At 40.8% G+C, this 18,494-nt stretch overlaps 2 protein-coding genes across 5 annotated transcripts in view; one reads left to right on the top strand and one right to left on the bottom strand.

The window, feature by feature from the left end:
* MYO9A (myosin IXA) overlaps positions 1 to 536 on the bottom strand; it is a 283,835-nt gene extending 283,299 nt beyond the window's left edge. For all 4 annotated transcript variants that reach the window (XM_059371925.1, XM_059371927.1, XM_059371928.1 and 1 more), the window contains exon 1: positions 450 to 536. The gene's annotated coding sequence lies outside the window, so the exon portion shown is untranslated. The remainder of the gene's footprint in view (positions 1 to 449) is intronic.
* Positions 537 to 1,049: 513 nt separating this feature from the next.
* On the top strand, positions 1,050 to 17,765 carry SENP8 (SUMO peptidase family member, NEDD8 specific). Its single transcript, XM_059371924.1, has 2 exons — positions 1,050 to 1,224; positions 15,836 to 17,765. Exon 2 carries the CDS (start codon positions 15,872 to 15,874, stop codon positions 16,508 to 16,510), a length of 639 nt encoding a protein of 212 aa, XP_059227907.1. The 5' UTR covers positions 1,050 to 1,224; positions 15,836 to 15,871; the 3' UTR covers positions 16,511 to 17,765.
* The last annotated feature ends 729 nt before the right edge of the window (positions 17,766 to 18,494 follow it).

Raw genomic sequence — 18,494 nt, 5'->3', positions numbered from 1 at the left:
GGGAGGGAAGGGGTCAGCAGGAACGGGGTGGCTGCGATGGACGTGCCGTGGAGCTGGGGGGTCGCTATCGATTAGGGGGCGGCCGTGACTGGGTCTCGGAGGAACTGTGACCGGGTCAGCTTACGGGAGGCCGGAACAGTGCCTGAAGGCTCCATTAAGAGTCCTAAGAGAGTCCGAGGGGGCTTTTAATGGGCTGTGTTGGGGTGGGGGCCCCAGAACGGCCGGGGCTGGCGGGCAGGGGTGGTGTCCGGCCAATGGAAGATACGCTGGGTGGGGTCTACAAGGGACCCCGCGCGGCGATCGCGTGTCTGGGAGGCTCCCGGGCCGACCCGCTCGCGGGGCGTCTCCGCTGGGGCGGGGCGGGGCGGCCCCGCAGGAGCCAAAGAGCTAGACCGAGACGTGGGCCGGGCCGGGCGGCAGGGCCGCTCCGCGGCTTGGGCGGGTCTTACCTCGGGCTCCGCCGCGGTGGCCACCACAGCCCCCTCCTCTTCGCCAGAAGCCACTTCCCACCCGCGGCCCCAGGGTCAGGCCGCCGGAGACAGCAGAGGCTAAGGCCACCAAGGGTCGGACGGTTCCGGGAGGGTGGGCCCAGCAGCCTCAGGGTCCGAGAGAGCGGCCGCCGCGCATCCCCCGCCCTGTCAGAGAGACTCCGCCCGGTCGGGGCAGGCACATACCCCGCCGCACCCCGCCCAGAGAGCACGCGTCGGACCGCCGCCTCAGCCGCTCTCGCTGTCTCTGCGGGTGCCGCGGGTACCTCCGCCGCCTCCTCTCACAGTCCTTGCGGTACTCTCAGCAGCCACCGCCAACCGCCGCCGCGTCCCTAGTCTGCTCAGGCCCGCGCGCCCCCGACCCCGCGCACGCGGCCCCGCCCCGCGCGACTGCCCGGCTGCAGACGAGCAGGCGCGCGCGCACTTACCTCCCACGCCCCCTACCGCCCGCCGGAGCCGGCCAGCCTGCCGGCCTGGCCCCCGCACGTGACGCCGCCAGAGAGTACCTCAGGCGCCTGCGCAGGCACGCCCCATTCGTCCGCCCCAGGCGGCCCCGCCCAGACTTTTCTTCCTCACCATACGGCAGAGCTCGGAACCATGCCTCAAATTCTCACTCCAGTAGAGAGGAATGTCGCAAGGTTGGGGTAAAAAACTCTGGGTTTGCGACCGTAGCTTTCGCTTTCCGGCCAACACAGAGGTGCCTGAAGGCTGGTTGGGGTGGTGAGGCCCGAGGCAGGTAAGAAGCCGCCTTCCCACTTTGGTTGGTCGGGCGGTCTGTCCCGGCGGGGAGCCGCTTTTCAGCCCTCGCGGATTTGGCATATCCTTGCCCCCTTCCCAGTTCTGGTGCCGGATTTTCAGCACCGCCCCTCTTAGCACACGCCCCTTCCCACACACACGCCCTCTCCCCGGCATTTCCCCGCCTTGGTTTCCTAGTCTGACTTTCCATTCAATTTTCAGACTTTTCACGGAGTGCTTTCTCGTGCTTCATACTCTAGGAAGTCAGAAGTAAATGAAACAACTTTAGCTTTCTCAAGTGTGGTGTTATGTGGGAGACGTTGAGAAAATCCGCAGTAGTAATAAAGTAAAACTATGGGGGCGCCTGGATGGCTCAGTCCTTAAGCGTCTGCCTTCCGCTCAGGTCCTGATTCCAGGGTCGTGGGATCGAGTCCTGCCTCGGGCTCTTTGCTCCCGGCGGGGAGCCTGCTTCTGTCTCTGCCTCTGCCTGCTTGCGCGCGCGCGCTTTCTCTCTCTGACAAATAAATAAAATCTTTTTTTTTAATGTATGACAGAAAAAAAGCAGAGAACCCTCTGAGCATGGAAGAGGAGCCCCTGATTTTGTGGAAGGAGTGGGGGAAACTGTTTCCAAGGTGACCTTTGAGTCACTCCTAAGTTGTGTTAAAAGACTAGTGAGTGTGGCTAGCCAAGAAATAGGAGATAGAAGCAGAGAGAACGGTGGGTGCAAAAACATATGACAGTATTGACTGTAAGAGTAAAACGTTGGTGGAGTAGAGTTGGTGGAGGCCATAGGCGTAGATTACCCTTTAAAAAAGCATGGTTGTAAAGGGTGAAGAGAGATGAGGGGCGAGAATGTGGGCAGAAAGAATCTTTAAAGATGGGAGACTTAGGCGTAAAAGTGTACCATGGAACCCACAAATGGACAATTCATGGATGAAGGTGGCTAATTTATAGCATCAAGGACAGTAGTGGAACTCAACCTATGTGCACGTTAGAATAACCTGAGAAGCTTTTTTGTGTGTTTGGGGGGTGTGTGGTTGTTGTGGTTGTTGTGTTTTGTGTGGGGTTTTTTTGTTTGTTTATTTATTTGACAGAGAGATCACAAGTAGGCAGAGAGAGAGAGGGAAGCAGACTCCCCGCTGAGCAGAGAGCCCGATGCAGGGCTTGATCCCAGAACCCTGAGAACATGACCTGAACCGACGGCAGAGGCTTAACCCACTGAGCCACCCAGGTGCCCCGTTGTTGTTTTTAAAATAAAACCAATGCTCCTGTTCTAACAAACTCTGGGGTGAGGGGCTCAAGCGTCAGTATTTTTTAAAGGCTCCTGAAGTGCACTGAAGGTTGAGAACCACTAGAGGAAAAGAAAGGATGGAAAGTTAGGAAGGGCAGGAAGTTGATGTCCTTAGCTCTGTAACATTAAGATGGAAGTCAATGGATGAGAGAGTTGGGGATGGAATGCAAAGCTTGAGCACAGTGATGGCAATTTTGGATAAATACTCCGGGCCGTGGGAAAGGCGTCATTTCTGCCTTTCCCTTCAGCACAGTTCCATCCCTCAATCTTATGAAGTCCACCTCATGGCTCTCCCCTTTCCCTACTATCCAGCAGCATCTATCAGCTGGGGATCCAACCTTAGAGCTCAATCAAGGGCATATTCATTTCTGTCCCCAAAAGAGCGAAGTCAGCTTGAGATTCGAAGATTAACTTTACTCCCCTAGAGATTACTGCAGTGCCTTGCCAATTTAGAATCTGTCTTCTGTTATTCAGCAATCATTTAAATTAGGAGAGAGATATAAAGACAGTTAAAATATAACCCTATTTAGATCTCATAGTATTAGTGAAAACAAACCTTTTAAAAGAACAATTCAGGGCACCTGGGTGGCTCAGTGGGTTAAGCCGCTGCCTTTGGCTCAGGTCATGGTCTCAGGGTCCTGGGATTGAGCCCCACATCGGGCTCTCTGCTCAGCAGAGAGCCTGCTTCCTCCTCTCTCTCTGCCTGCCTCTCTGCCTGTTTGTGATCTCTCTCTGTCAAATAAATAAATAAAATCTTTAAAAAAAAAAAAAAAAACAATTCAGTTGGCAGGCAGAGAGGTCTCTATAAGGCAAAGCCAAAGCAGTGCATGGCTACTGTCTATTAACTAGGGCTAATCCAAAAACTTGTCTATCTGCCTGCAGATAAGACAGCGTTATATGACTAGGAATTAATATGAAGGGTAGGGGTGGGGCAGAGATAAAGATTATAAAGTGGATGTGAATAGATGATAAGGAGCCTTGAATTCCAGGCTAAAGTATTTAGATTATCTACTCTAAGCAATTAATAGCTATAAAAAACAAAGATAAAAATAAAATAACCTTTTTTTACACCATGGACTTATTTGGCAGCCTGACCTGTGGCCCCTATCTCAGAATGTTTTTAAATGTGAAAATAAAATAATAGAAACAAAATCAGTTTTATTGAAAATTTTAAAAATATTAAAAAACAGGTGTTTGATGTGGTCATATGTGTGTTTATGCATTAATTAACATCTGGCAGCAAGTAATTTCAAAATAGTGATGAGTATAAATTGTATTTTGAAATACTTTTGAAATTTTGAAATATTTTTAAAAACTTCAGTGTGATATGAAAATATATTTCTGTTGGTGAAAAGATAGAGGGACTGCTAATACTACTGTGGATTATCCTATACTTACTGAAGAAAATGTTAAATTTCAGTTAGATATTATCAAAAATCAAGATGCAGTTTTTTTCCCAGTCCAAGTTCATGGAACCTTTAATTCTTACTGCATCCTGGCCCATGGAGCATAGATTTATAAAAAGCTGACCATAATAGTTTTAAGCAAGAACATGACAGATCAGATCTGTGTCTCAGAAGATACTGGCATAGTGTTCATTTCCCAGCCTCTCTCTGAGAGTAGGGAACTGGCTGTTTTCTTTTCCTCTTGTACCTAAGGGCAGCAACCAGTACTAATTCATCATTGCCTAACAATTTGGGCCTATAGGAATACTGAGCTTGTACTTATATATATGCAGGAGCATTTACTAGGAAATAAATTGGGAAAGATACATTGGGGCTCTTTTTGTAGAAATCATTGAATGCCAGAGTATAATTAGTACTAAATTTGGCAGATAATGAAGAGATTTTAAAATTTTTTGAGTAGAATAATTAATTAGCGTTCTGTTTAAAAAACTAATCTAGCAGTAATGTGTAGATTGGATTGTCAAAAGACAGGAATGAGGGCACCTGCGTGGCTAAGTGGGTTAAGCCTCTGCCTTCGGCTCAGGTCATGATCCCAGGGTCCTAGGATCAAGGCCCACATTGGGCTCTCTGCTCAGCGGGGAGCCTGCTCCCCCGCCCCCGCCTGCTTCTCTGCCTACTTGTGATCTCTCTGTCTCTCTCTCTCTCTCTCTCTCGTTCTCTCTCTGTCAAATAAATAAATAAATAAATATCTTTAAAAAAAAAAAAAAAAAGAAGAAGAAGAAGACAGGAATGAAGAGTCTGGAACAGTAAATAATTTTTCTTAATTTTAACTAAATTTTACTATAATGTGATCTCTAAAGGGTCTGCTATGTTATTTTGTTTCCCCAGTGTGACTGTCTAGTCTAAAGAAATATAAATTGGACTAGATCACATACCTTTCAATAGAGATGCCCATTTTTTTGTATTCTAAGTGATAATGTTAGTACTTCTGATGGGTAACGGCTTTTACAATATATATAGATTCCCAGGTGTTGCTAAGGCCTTCCTTGATTAAATTCCATCTACACCTGTAAGTCCTATATTTCTGACTTTTTAAGGTCAAGATTGCTTTCTCTTTGTCAATCTCTTAAACCTCTTAGATGAGTAGAATGCATTAGCAAACAAAAAGGAAGTCCTCAAAGCCCAGATAACCCATCTCTTTAGAAACTGATCAGTAATTGGGGCGCCTGGGTGGCTCAGTGGGTTAAGCCGCTGCCTTCGGCTCGGGTCATGATCTCAGGGTCCTGGGATCGAGTCCCGCATCGGGCTCTCTGCTCAGCAGGGAGCCTGCTTCCTCCTCTCTCTCTCTGCCTGCCTCTCTGCCTACTTGTGATCTCTCTCTGTCAAATAAATAAATAAAATCTTTAAAAAAAAAAAAGAAAGAAAGAAAGAAACTGATCAGTAATTTAAAAAAAGAAAGAAAGAAAGAAACTGATCAATACCAGACTATGCAAAACTTACAGATTCCAGCTAGTACCCAACTTGTATGTTTTTTAAAACATATTCAAAAAAAGTGATTTTGGGGTCCAAGTGTTAACTAATCCAAATAAGTAATGTAAAGTTAACTTTCTGAATCAGTTTCTCTGAGAGACTACCTTCTTCAGCATGACTAGCCTATATAGATCTTGTACATCTAACTATTGGAGACCATTTGAGTACTGATACGGTTCAATACAGACTGAGAATCAAGTTCATATAGAGGTTGAGGTTCATCTGTTTTCTCCTTTTTAGGGGAAGGGGAAACAGATATATCTGCAGCAAGAATACGTGAAACTTACAAAGCTTTTTAAGAATCTTCATTACTTACAAAAGATCTCTGAAATTTCTTTTCTCTGTCTTCAAGCTAAATGGCTTCCCCTTCCACACCATCATCTGTTAGAAAAGCACTAAACACAATCTTGAAACTGAAAAAAAATTGTCCCAATTACAATTAGTATTTTTGAGCATCTAGATTATAGGTTTAAAAACTTGAGGCCTTCTGGGGTGCCTGGGTGGCTCAGTCAGTTAAGCGTCTGCCTTTGGCTCAAGTCATGATTCCAGGGTCCTGGGATTGAGCCCCACCCACATCATGCTCCCTACTCAGGGGGAGAATCTGTTTTTCCTTCTCCTCCCCACTTGTGCTTTCTCCCACTATCTCTGTCACTATCGCTCTCTTTCTCTCTCTCAAATAAATGAATAAAATCTTAAAAAAAAAACTTGAGGGCCTCCTTCCCTTATGGCCAATGAATAAATACTCTCTCAGAGTACTGTAGTAGGTTCAATTCCTTCAAAACAAAAGCTTGGGATTTTTGGCCTTAGTTGGCTCTAATATTCTCATTACTATTTGTTGTAGTAACTTGGAATTTTACATCAGCAGCTAAAATAGATAGTTGCTAGAAATATTTAGCCCTGCTTAAGCCCTTATATAATATATAAGTCAAGCTGGGTCAGATAACTCACAAATATTTGTGTTAATTAACATTTAAAGACAAATTGCTACAACAGAAAATTCCTTATGTATAATTGGGACACTTCAGATCTTGTTTTCCTATGAGTTCAATACAATAAAACATATACTCATTATTTCTTTTATTAATTTTTTAAATATTCATTGAGCCTCTACTATGTGCCAACCACTTTTTTGAAACCCATTAAGTGGGAGTTTGTAATGACAATTTACCTCTTAACTATTTATGAAATAATTATTTACCAGGCTTTGAAATCTATAGGAAAAATAAGATTAAAAGATGGTGGGTTTTCATACTCTTTAAAACTGTGTTTGGATATATCTACTGTGTGCTGAACACAGTGGTTATTTAAGAAATCAGTCAGATTACAACTTTAGCTTGATCACACCTTATGAACTTTAATGTGTTGATGCATATGATAAAATCTGTCCACTCCTTTATAAAATATTATCTTACTCAGACCTCTCATTGAATCTATTGGCCTCCCCACACACTGTCTTAACAACCCCAGGTATTTTAAATTTTGCAGTTGTAAAAAGTCATTTCTCAGAAAATTCTCAGCAAAGCACAGTTTAAGAAAAGGCTGGTGTTTACATCAGGTTTAGAGGAAGGAAAAAAATGTGGTACAATTATAAATGGAACCTTTGAATTATAAATGAGACTGAGAATAAAATTCTTTTCATAGTCAACAACACCTTAGCCCTTGATAGCCATACGTAGTAACAGAGCAGTAAATAGAGAACCTTAGTTCTAGAAGAAATACTAAAAAGTCACCTAGTTTGGCCCAAGGCAGGACCAAATGGGATTTATGGTAGTAGAGTTAATAGGCACAATCATCATACCAAGTAGTTTTTCTACTTTGAGAGCTGAATTCCTCTTCTTATAAAATATTGATATCAGAGGAATATTGCTCAAATTTGTAAGCAATTTATGAAATTAAGAGATCTTCCTATGTTTATAACAATTTTGTTTTTAGGAGTTTTTCAAAATGTATTTTACTTCTGTATTTTGTTCAGGAAAAACATTTATTAAAATTTCTCCAGTTTGTCAATCACTAAAGAAAACAAGTATGAGTGAACTCTAATAATCTCTGCCTTCAAGAGGGATATATAAATCTTGATGGTAATTTTGATATTCCACTTTATACAAATCTTTGGATGGTTTAGGCTAGCTTTAAAAGGAAATGTTTAATGGGGGAAATTGAAACAACAAAAAAAAAGTTTGAACTTCCTTCCTGAAAATATTTCTGCTTATGCTGCCATGAAGTGCACATTTAGTCTTGGGATTTTATTCTTTTTGTGAAATCGCAAATGGAATCATATATTAGAAGTTGAACGTAATCCAATTTTGGTAAACAGATTAATTTTACATCTTTGTGTTTGAGGTTCGTAGAAGAGAGATTAGACTTCCTCTGTTTTTTTCCCAGAGGACAGAAGTGAGACCAGTGAGCTGAAGAAACAGACATATTTTAGGTCAGTGTAAGAGTGGGAGGTGGTACATCTTTTTTCTTCCTGAATGGAAATAGCTGTATTTACTGGTTATGGGCTCACTATAAAAAGAAAGGGTAAAAAAATAAAGCAAGCAGACAGTATCAAAAGGTAGAAGGAAAAAAGCTAAGAAGTACTAATAATTCTCTTTTTAAAATGATATTTAAACTTTGGCTATCATTCTTGATTATTTTTGTGTATATTTTATACAAATTTTTTTAAAAGATTTTATTTATTTGACAGAGATCATGAGTTGCAGGGGGGAAGCAGGCTCCCTGCTGAGCAGAGAGCCTAACATGGGAGTTTGATCCCAGGACCCTGAGATTACGACCCAGGCAGAAGGCAGAGGCTTAATCCATTGAGCCACTCAGGTGCCCCCGTTTTGTACAAGTTTTGTATAAACTTCCTTTTCATAGCATATCATGAATATCTATGTCAGTAAATTTGTATCTATTATTTTGTTTTTTAATGGCTGAAATATTTCCTTGTATGAAATCTTGTTATTTAAATTTACCAGTCTTCTTTTGAACTTTCAGATTCTTTTAGTTTTTCTCTTATAAACATTGCTGTGATGAACATTCTTGTTAAATTTTTGCACACATCCTTAATGTTTCCCTTAAGATAGATTTCTGAAAGTGTAATGCCTACATGTAGACATTTCTTAAGAATTAAAATATAGGGGCGCCTGGGTGGCTCAGTGGATTAAGCCGCTGCCTTCGGCTCAGGTCATGATCTCAGGGTCCTGGGATCCAGCCCCGCATCGGGCTCTTTGCTCAGCGGGAGCCTGCTTCTCTCTCTCTCTCTCTGCCTGACTCTCCGCCTACTTGTGATCTCTCTCTCTGTCAAATAAATAAATAAATAAAATCTTTAAAAAAAAAAAAAAAAAGAATTAAAATATAATGGCAAACTACCCTTCAAAAAGCTTGCATTTGTTTATATTCCTATAAACAAGGAGAATGCCTGTTTTCCCATGGTCTTTCAGCATTGCGACTTATCAGTTTTCCTCATCGTTACTGATTTGATAGCTAAAGATGAAATCTTGATTTCTTTTGATGACTAGTCAAGTGTTGAGTTTCTTTACATGTGTTTATTGGCCAGTCATGTAAGTGTATTAAGTTCTATTTTCTTCCAATATTTTTGTTTCCTTAACACTTAAATTTTACTCCACCTAAAATATAATTTAATATAAGGTATGAGGTAGAGATCTAACATCTTTTTTTATCAAATGTTTCACAGTTTGTTCAGTGCCATTTGTTAAATAGCTCAGCAAGCATATCCCAGACTTTATTGCACAGACAATAAGGTATTGATAGATATTCTGTTTAAAAAAAAAAAAAAAGTGTCTCATGGTCAAGTGAGTTTGGGGGAAGAAAAAAAAGACCAAGAAAAGTTACCTTTCTTTATTGCAGAACTTCTTCTAGCTTCTAATATGCTTATGTGCCTTATGAATCTCCAGTAAGGAGTTTTAGGATGCAGCATTTCCCTATCTTACTTAACTATATAATCTTATTTCTTTGATTTCAAAAAATACCTATAAAATCTGTGAAACTGTGCTGTCTAAAACAGTAGCGAATAGCCACATGTAGATATTTAAATTTAAGTTTAAGTTAATTAAAATTAAATATTCAGTTCATACTAGCCACATTTCAAGTGCTTAGTAGCTACATGTGGCAAGTGACTACTATTTTGGACATTACCTATAAGGAACATTTCCATAGTCACCAAAAGTACTATTAGACAGCACTCCTTTGGAACACAGTTCATTGAAACTGACTCCCAACCTAGTGTTTTTTTTTTTCTACTGAGCCAGCAGTTTCTTCCCTTAATTATATCAGCAGGTAATCAGGTTGGTAAATGTTGAATTATAAATTTTCCCTTTAAGGCTGTTTTTATTACCTTTTAGTAATTACCTTATTTTTTATAATAAATATTCAAGTAATATGCTTGGGTTTAAGGATTTTAAGATTAATATGAAAGAGTAGGCTCTTTTAAAAAAAAATTAAGCCTTTGTTTATAACTGTTCTATGCTCTGGTTTCAATATTACCTTCTTTAGCTACAGAAGTTGGAAGATACAATAAACTATAATTGCAGGGCTTGTATATACTGACAACATACTAACATCATTGCTTCCCTCAGGTAGAGAGAACAGTTTTCTCTGGAGTTAGCGTTCACTCATCTTATGCCAAAGGTAAAGCACAGAGCACAGAGTCATGCCCTAGCTAGGTCTGTCTGTCCTTTATGACTTTGTGACTTTATAAAAAAGACAAACATGCTTTATTTTCAAGAAGTTACTGGAGCACCTGGGTGGTTCAGTCTGTTAAGCATCTGCCTTCAGTTCAGATCATGATCCCAGGGTCCTGGGATGGAGCTCTGTGTCAGGCTCCCCGCTCCCCCAGGAGCATTCTTCGCCCTCTCCCTCTGCCTGTCACTTACCTTGCTTGTTCTCTCTCTCTCTCTCTCTCTCTATCCCTCTTTTTCTCTCTCTTTCTCTCAAATAAATAAATAAAATATTAAAAAAAAAAAAGAAATTCCCAAGTCCCATTATTACCACCTGAAATATAGGGAGCAAGGAAGAAAACTTTCTGAGAGCCTACTGTATGTCAGATGATGTGCAGAGTGGGTTTTTTTGTTTTATTTTGTTTTGTTTTGTTTTAAGATTTTATTTATTTGTCAAAGAAAGAGGGGACAAGCAGGGGGAGCCACAGGCAGAGGGAAAAGCAGGCTCCCCACTGAGCAGGAAGCCCAATGTGAGGCTCAATCCCAGGACCCCGCGATCATGACCTGAGCCAAAGGCAGACATTTCACTGACTGAGCCACCCAGGCGTCCCCATGCCGAATATTTTTACTCTTATTTTGTGTAACAACCCTGTGAGGAAGGTGTTTTTATTACCTCATTTTACAGATGAGGAGAATGAGGCCCAGAAAAAGAATAAATAACTTGCCCAGAGTCACATAGATAGGCAAGTGGCAGAGTCAGAGCCTGGACCCAAAGCCCCCTAACTCCAAAACATAGAACTATAGTATGATTTATGGGACTTTACAAATAGAATTGGGAGATTATTGCCTCCTTAGTTCACTCCCCAATCTTCCTTACCATCCACTAAGACCAAGTCCATAGGTCTTATTTCTGAAGGAATTTACTATTAATTAACAGAGGAGAACAGAAAAAACAAAACCAAAGCAAAAATGGGGTTGTAAAAGATCATACAAACATCTTAAGAGGCCTTATTTATCTTGTTTTCCTTAATCCGTATGGTCTGACTCCTTTCTTTGAAATGCTTCAGTCCTCTGGCAAACATTTATTGTACTTTAGATACCCCAACCACAGTGCTCACTAGGATGGTTCTAGATGGCTCTTGGTTCTTTTGGTAGGTCCCTTTCTGTCACCCTTTCCCTACCCCATTAATAACGGGATCATCATCCTTTCAGTCACCCCAACTAAAACCCACAGACCATTTCCCAATTCTTCTCTCTTATCCACTATTCTCTGGTCACTTACTGAGTCTCTGTCTACAGTACCTTTTCCTCCTTGCCTCCCCATTTCTACTACCATTTCCCCTGATTTAGGTCATTTCCTCCTATATCTTCACTATCCCTTTCAATAAAATTCTAATTTGATCTTTTTTTCCATATTCTTTTTTAATATTTATTTATTTATTTGACAGACAGAGATCACAAGTAGGCAGGGAGGCAGGCAGAGAGAGAGGGAGAAGCAGGCTCTCCGCAGAGCAGAGAACCTGATGCTGGGCTCGATCCCAGGATCCTGAGATCATCACCTGAGCCTAAGGCAGAGGCTTTAACCCACTGAGCCACCTAGGCGCCCATCTTTTTCCATATTCTCTCCCTACCAATTAATCCTATATACCACAGCTGAATTAGTAAACTTAATAAAGCACCAGCCTTGCCATAATGGCTTCCCATTTCCTCCAGTATAAATTTCGAACTCTTTGACCTGGATTTCAGTCCATTACCATTTAGCTTTTGATAATCTTCATCTACCCTCACCTGCATCCTGACTCTAACTTCATTCCAGGCAGACTGGACCACTCTTCTTAAGGCACTTCCTTTGTGTCTCTTACCTTCCTAATGCCCTCCTCCATGCATCCAACTCTACCTGCCTTTCAAGAGCCCACTTTTACATCACTTTCTTCGTGAAATTTTTCCTGATCTCAGCTCTCCTTCCCTTTCACCCTCTTAGCCAGGGGTCATTGTTCCCTATTCTGAATTCCCATACATTTTATTTCTGCCCCTTGTGGGTTTCTTATCTCATTGACTATAAGCTACCTTGTACATCTTGGTATCTCCCACAGTAGCTAATATTGGGTATTCAGGAGTGCCTGGGTGGCTCAGTCAGTTAAACGTCTGCCTTCGACTCAGTCACAATCCCAGAGTCCTGAGATCAAGTCCCACATCAGGTTCCTTGCACAGCAGGGAAGGGGGGTTCTGCTTCTCCCTCTGCCTCTCCCCCTGCTCATGATCTCTCACATGCTCTCTCTCTCTCTCTCAAATAATAAAATCTTTTTTAAAAAATTGGGTTCTCAGGAGGTGTTTATTGACTAAAATAATTGTATATTTATGATGTCTTCATTATAACCACATTATAACTTCACTGAGCTTAAGCTCAGTGAGGGTAAGAATTAGGACTATTTCATTCCCATTCTGTATTTCCAGTCCCTAGCACAGAGGAAACACTCAATAAACATTTATTGAATGAAATACAGTTACCCGTTGTTGGGATATAAATTTCTCCATGACACAGTGGATGTCTGGAGCTACTACTTTATGTTACATTTTTTTTAAAATCTTAGTTATCAGTGTTTCTTCATTTTATATTGACATATACTCTGTGAGAAAGGTCATGTATTATTCTCACTTTACAGAAGAGGATATTGAGGCTTAAAGAAATTAAGTAGTTTATTTATGATCACACGGCCAATGAGTAACAGAACTGAGTCTAAAATTTAAGTCTTCAGATGTGGAGTTTAGAGTTTTTCTTTGCTAATGATGGTTTGGCCAAAGGCTAGTTTGGTTCCATTTGCTTTAGGATTGTTGTGGTTAAACTATTGTAGTCATGCAATCCTTCCATCCAGTGGGATAGAGCCAGATCCTTGATTGACCCATTATCTGTCTTTTGGGTATTTTCAAAATCCAAACACTAAGACTTTTTTTGAAAGAAATCTTGGCCTTTTTGGTCACTCCCTCCAAGCTGAGATGCCTCTCTTTTCAGGTCTCCTTGTAGATTTCTGTCCCTAGTTGGTTTGGTTATTAAGATACGAATTTGATTTCAGCTGATAGTGTAGAGAGTAGGTCTCCGAGTATTTGCCAAGCAGTACAATATGGCATTTACCACTACACAGTATTCAATGAAAGCATGGAGAAGGGGGCGGTGGGAGTTTGAGGGAGACTTGCTTGATGCACAAGCAGTCATTCCCTTTTCATATTCATTTACTCTTAAGTCAGATCAGCAGCAAGCTGAGTATCTAGCCTCCATAGACTTGCTTTTACTAGAATGCTATTTATTCATTTGCCATCAGGCTGGACATGAAGGATTCTTTTAAGAAACAATCCTCTGAAACTACTTCATCTACTATAAAAATATTTTGGCATATTATTCATTATGATACACTGTGTCTTTTATGAAAATTTCTTGAACAAAAACTGTCTAAACTTAATACAAAGAATGCTTTTACCTCTTCTGAGCAATTGCTTTGTTTTTACCTTATGGACATTGTGAATGTTTAACTTAATGCTCTCTGGTTAGCTGCCAAAAAGCTTACAGCCAGATTTGTGGCCCACCCATAGCAATGTGCTCTATGCCTCGTTAACTTTGGTCCTGGCTCTAGTTTGTGTCTCTGCTGAAGTTATTCTCTCTTCCTAAGAAAATCTTAATTCATGCCATCTTATTTTGTATATCTGTATTAAGACATTTTTTTCTCATAAACAGCTTTATATTGTTTCTGAAATAGTTCAACCATGATATACTCTATGCACCTAAAACCATCTTTGGTGCTTCTTAGTTACCTCACTTACTTTAGGCTTTTTCTCTTGAGGGGTATGTTTATTTTTCTGTGTAGGTTTTTGCGGGGTTTTAATTACAGGAAAATGGTTGTACCACAAAATTTTATTATTTTAGTAGTGTGATCAAGTGGTAGAAACTTGGTCTAACGGCCAGAATTGATTAAATTGATTATTCTAGCCCAGTCTTTCACAGAGATGGTTACATTTTCTTGCAGTATGCTTTGTTTTGTACTCTTTCTTCATGTGACTGTTGATTGCTTTGTGATTTGTAGTGATGTAATGCTGCCAGGTCATGAATAGCAGTTAGCTCTCTTTTGCTCAGATACTATGTTACCCTCCACTCTGATCAGACTTCCTGTCTTTGTTAGCATCTTACCTTGGGTGACCATGACTATATTAATCTTAAAACTCATATAATTTGTCCTGCTCTACTCTAAATTAGTCATGCTTCTGTTTGGACAAGATAAGAGGAATAGATGTTTGTTTTCAAACCTCATTTGCTTTCATTGGTATGGAGTGCTATCTAGATTTTCCTTACTAATAGCAATTAATGATATAAATACTGTTGGTACAACATTTTATATTCTTTCCATTACCTTTGAGTGAAACTGTGTGGCCTCTTCTACACTTCACTGAGGGATGTAAAGCAGATCTATATCCTTTTCACAGACAACAAAAGCCAGGACAAAAGCATAAGTTTAAAGATTTATTTATTTATTTATTTGAGAGAGAGAGCACAAGAAGAAGGAGAGGCAGAGTGAGAGGGAGGAGCAGACTCCCTGCTGAGCTGGAAGCCCAACTTGAGGCGTAGTCCCAGGACCTAGAATCATGACCCAAGCCCAGCGCAGATGCTTAACCACCTGAGCCATGCAGGTGCCCCCTAGCTTATATTATAAAATTACATAGTCTTTATCTTACCACTTGAGGTTAAAGATGGGAAGTGAACTAGGACATATTATATCACTCATGCTCGCAACTCGGGCACAACCAGGAATGGTTTTCGTTTGTGTTACTCTCACAATTTTCTATTCTTGAAATTGTAGTTCTTTTTTTTTAAAAGATTTTATTTACTTATTTGACAGACAGAGATCACAAGTAGGGCTCGATCCCAGAACCCCGAGACCACGACCCGAGCCGAAGGCAGAGGCTTTAACCCACCGAGCCACCCAGGTGCCCCGAAATTGTAGTTCTTTTAACTACAACTCTAATCACTGTCATTTTCCATTATGGAATGAGGAAGCAATATTTTTATCTTTTTAAAATTAATGTTGAAATGGAAACTATTTCCTTTGTTAATGAGCAACATTTTTCTTTAGACTCTTTGAAAATTCACTTTAATATAAAAATAATTTGCCATTATTATCATGCATAAAGGGACAAATAAGTATATGGTTAATGCTAGGAAGTTTCATAAATATTTGTTATAATTTTAACAAAACTCTTCCTCTAAAGAGGAAATTAAAAACTCATGCTTATTGGGGCACCTGGGTGGCTCAGTCATTGGGCAACTGGGCGAAGACCCAGACCCTTAGGCTTGGGTCATGATCCCAGGGTGCTGGGATGGAGGCCTGCATCGGCCTCCCTGCTCAGCAGGAAGCCTGCTTCTCCCTCTCCCTGCTTGTGTTCCTCTCTTGCTGTGTCTCTCTCTGTCAAATAAATAAATAAAATCTTTTTTTTTTTAAATCATGTTTATTGGTTCAGCATGAAAAATTTCCAAAGTTTTCATTCTAACTAATTGTTAATATATAGCACGTAAGTTAGGGTGTCTTGAATGTTTACTCTTCGTCAGACATTCTTGCTGAACACTTTGCGATTATATTTAATCTTTACCAAAACCCTGTAAGAGTAGCTCCTATTTATGACCCTCATTTTACACCCAGGCATCATATTCAACAGTAAATATTATCTTCTGCTCTCCTTCAGCTTCTGGAATTTCTCATCAACCCTGGTCAGTACAAGATGGACCCTGTAGTCTTGAGTTACATGGATAGTCTACTGCGGCAATCAGATGTCTCACTATTGGATCCTCCAAGCTGGCTCAATGACCATATCATTGGATTTGCCTTTGAGTACTTTGCCAACTGTCAGTTTCATGACTGTTCTGACCGTGTCTGCTTCATCAGCCCTGAAGTTACCCAGTTCATCAAGTGCACTAGCAACCGAGCAGAGATTGCCATGTTCCTTGAACCCCTGGACCTCCCCAACAAAAGAGTTTTATTTTTAGCCATCAATGATAATTCCAATGAGGCAGCTGGGGGAACCCATTGGAGTTTGTTGGTTTATGTCCAAGATAAAAATAGCTTTTTTCACTATGATTCTCATAGCAGAAGTAACTCAGTCCATGCAAAGCAGGTAGCAGAGAAACTGGAAGCTTTCTTGGGCAGAAAAGGAGACAAACTGGCCTTTGTGGAAGAAAAAGCCCCTGCTCAACAAAACAGTTATGACTGTGGGATGTATGTGATTTGTAACACTGAGGCCTTGTGTCAGAACTTCTTTAGGCAACAGCCAGAATCACTATTGCAGCTACTCACTCCTACATACATCACAAAGAAAAGAGGAGAATGGAAAGATCTCATTGCCAGACTTGCCAAAAATTAGCTATCAAAGTATATCTGTGACTTTTGAAGTCTTTTCTCTCTGCCCATCCCCATTTATTGGATGGCTGCAGTCTCAGTGCCTGAAGGAAGATGCCCAGTAGAGGGAAGTTTAGTGTTCTTATTTTTCCCTGGAAGAATGTCCTCCTCTGCATTATCCAGATGGAAAGTTTCACTTTAACCCTAACGTGAGAGCAGTGTGCTCTGTGAAAATGTCTTGAAGTTATGTATCAAAACCTTAAAACCACGCTATCTTAACATTATTCCCTTTTTGTCTCCCTTATCCACATTGGCTTATCCCTAAGGAAAAGCAGTGATCTTTAAAGAAATCAAGTATATGTGAAATCTAAAGGAATGCAAGAACATTCTAGAAGAATCAAGCTTCGGGTAGAAGCAGGTCAAGATCTAACCTAATTCAAGATCTAAATATTGGGAGAATCAAATACTCATTTCTGTGGTATCTCTTCTATTCGCCATGAGAGGCTTTCCTGGCTATCTTTGTAACCTTTGCAGATACTTGATAAAGATGATGTTAGCCCATCTCCCACCATCTGATTTCTGGACTGCTTTAAGAGAGGGGGGATCTTGAGTAACATCATTAAAATATATGGCTGCTGGACCTTTTAGTTTGCTCACTGGATGGGTTGACTTGCTGCTCTGCATCGATAACAGCTTTTCTTCACTTTGTCTGTTACCCATGCATACAGTCCTTCCTTAACATCCAAAGTTCTGTGGCTTTAAAACTCATAGCTGATAACTTCCTAAGGTTACCTGTTATTTCTAATAAGTATTGCTGCTTTCTTTTTTTTTTTTTTTTTAAAGATTTTATTTATTTATCAGAGAGAGAGAGGGGGAGAGAGCGAGCACAGGCAGACAGAGTGGCAGGCAGAGGCAGAGGGAGAAGCAGGCTCCCTGCTGAGCAAGGAGGCCGATGTGGGACTCGATCCCAGGACGCTGGGATCATGACCTGAGCCGAAGGCAGCTGCTTAACCAACTGAGCCACCCAGGCGTCCCGTATTGCTGCTTTCTGATAGTCATAATTTTTCCTTTCCTCTCTATCTGTAGTCTGGCAGAATTGGTTTGTTATGTCATGGTGATATCAGGGGTATTCTTGTATCTAAAACTTGCAGACTTAAGGTTGGTTTGTTTTTGCGATTATAAAGCAGAAAAAGTGACCTTTCTCAACCCTTCCACTTAATTCAAAATGGAACGATGTTATTTTTTAAATATGGAACCAAGAATAAAAAATGCTATCCCTCCTAAATCATTGATGTGCTTTTTCTGAGTTTCAAGTAATAAACAAGCAGATGATATGTACACACATTAATGTATACACATTAATTCTACTCCTAACAAAAACTAGATTTCGGTGCATATTTTGAAAACCAAAGATTAGTTTCAGCTCGCTCTTCAGCCTACCTTTGCCCCCAGCCCTCATGGCCCAAAATAACCTCACCTCAAAGTAACCGCAAAGGCAATAACTCAGTTCCTTTCAGTCAGGGAAAACACAGCGTAAGTAATACAGGTTACACAGCAAGCTGAGTAAACGTGAATTGAAACTGAAAGTCTGAGAAAGCTACCAAAAAATGTCCATTTCAAGTCAGTGTGTTTTGGATAAAAAAGAGACCTAATAAAAATGGGAGCAGGAAAATAAAAGATCAGGAGCTGGCAATCAGCCATAGAGGTGAAATAGGGAGGGAAGGACAGCAAGAGGAGCAGCATAGATGGCTGAGGCCGTAAGTGTGGATAAAGATAAGGCAAAATCATTTCAGTTAACTGTTGGCTTCGGTATCTAGACTATGAAAGACTGAGAGTCTCTCTGGGAAAAGTTGTTCTGATAACACAGAGTATGTCTTTAAATGTCAGATTGTCTTCCTCTTAGAAGTCAATCCATATGAGAGCAATCTTTCCTGACTCCCTAAAAGTCATCCCAGAAATAAATTATTTTTTTGAACTAAACTAGTAGTCTTTAAAAAAGATAAAATCTG

This window comes from Mustela nigripes, chromosome 13 (assembly GCF_022355385.1).
Source record: "Mustela nigripes isolate SB6536 chromosome 13, MUSNIG.SB6536, whole genome shotgun sequence".
Classification (NCBI taxonomy): Eukaryota; Metazoa; Chordata; class Mammalia; order Carnivora; family Mustelidae; genus Mustela; species Mustela nigripes.
Note: the sequence above shows the minus strand (reverse complement) of the source record. Positions and strands in the feature narration are given on the sequence as shown.

What these genes read in the sequence shown, in the direction of transcription:
- SENP8 (XM_059371924.1), top strand. Translation starts at nt 15,872, where the DNA reads ATGGACCCTGTAGTCTTGAGTTACATGGATAGTCTACTGCGGCAATCA.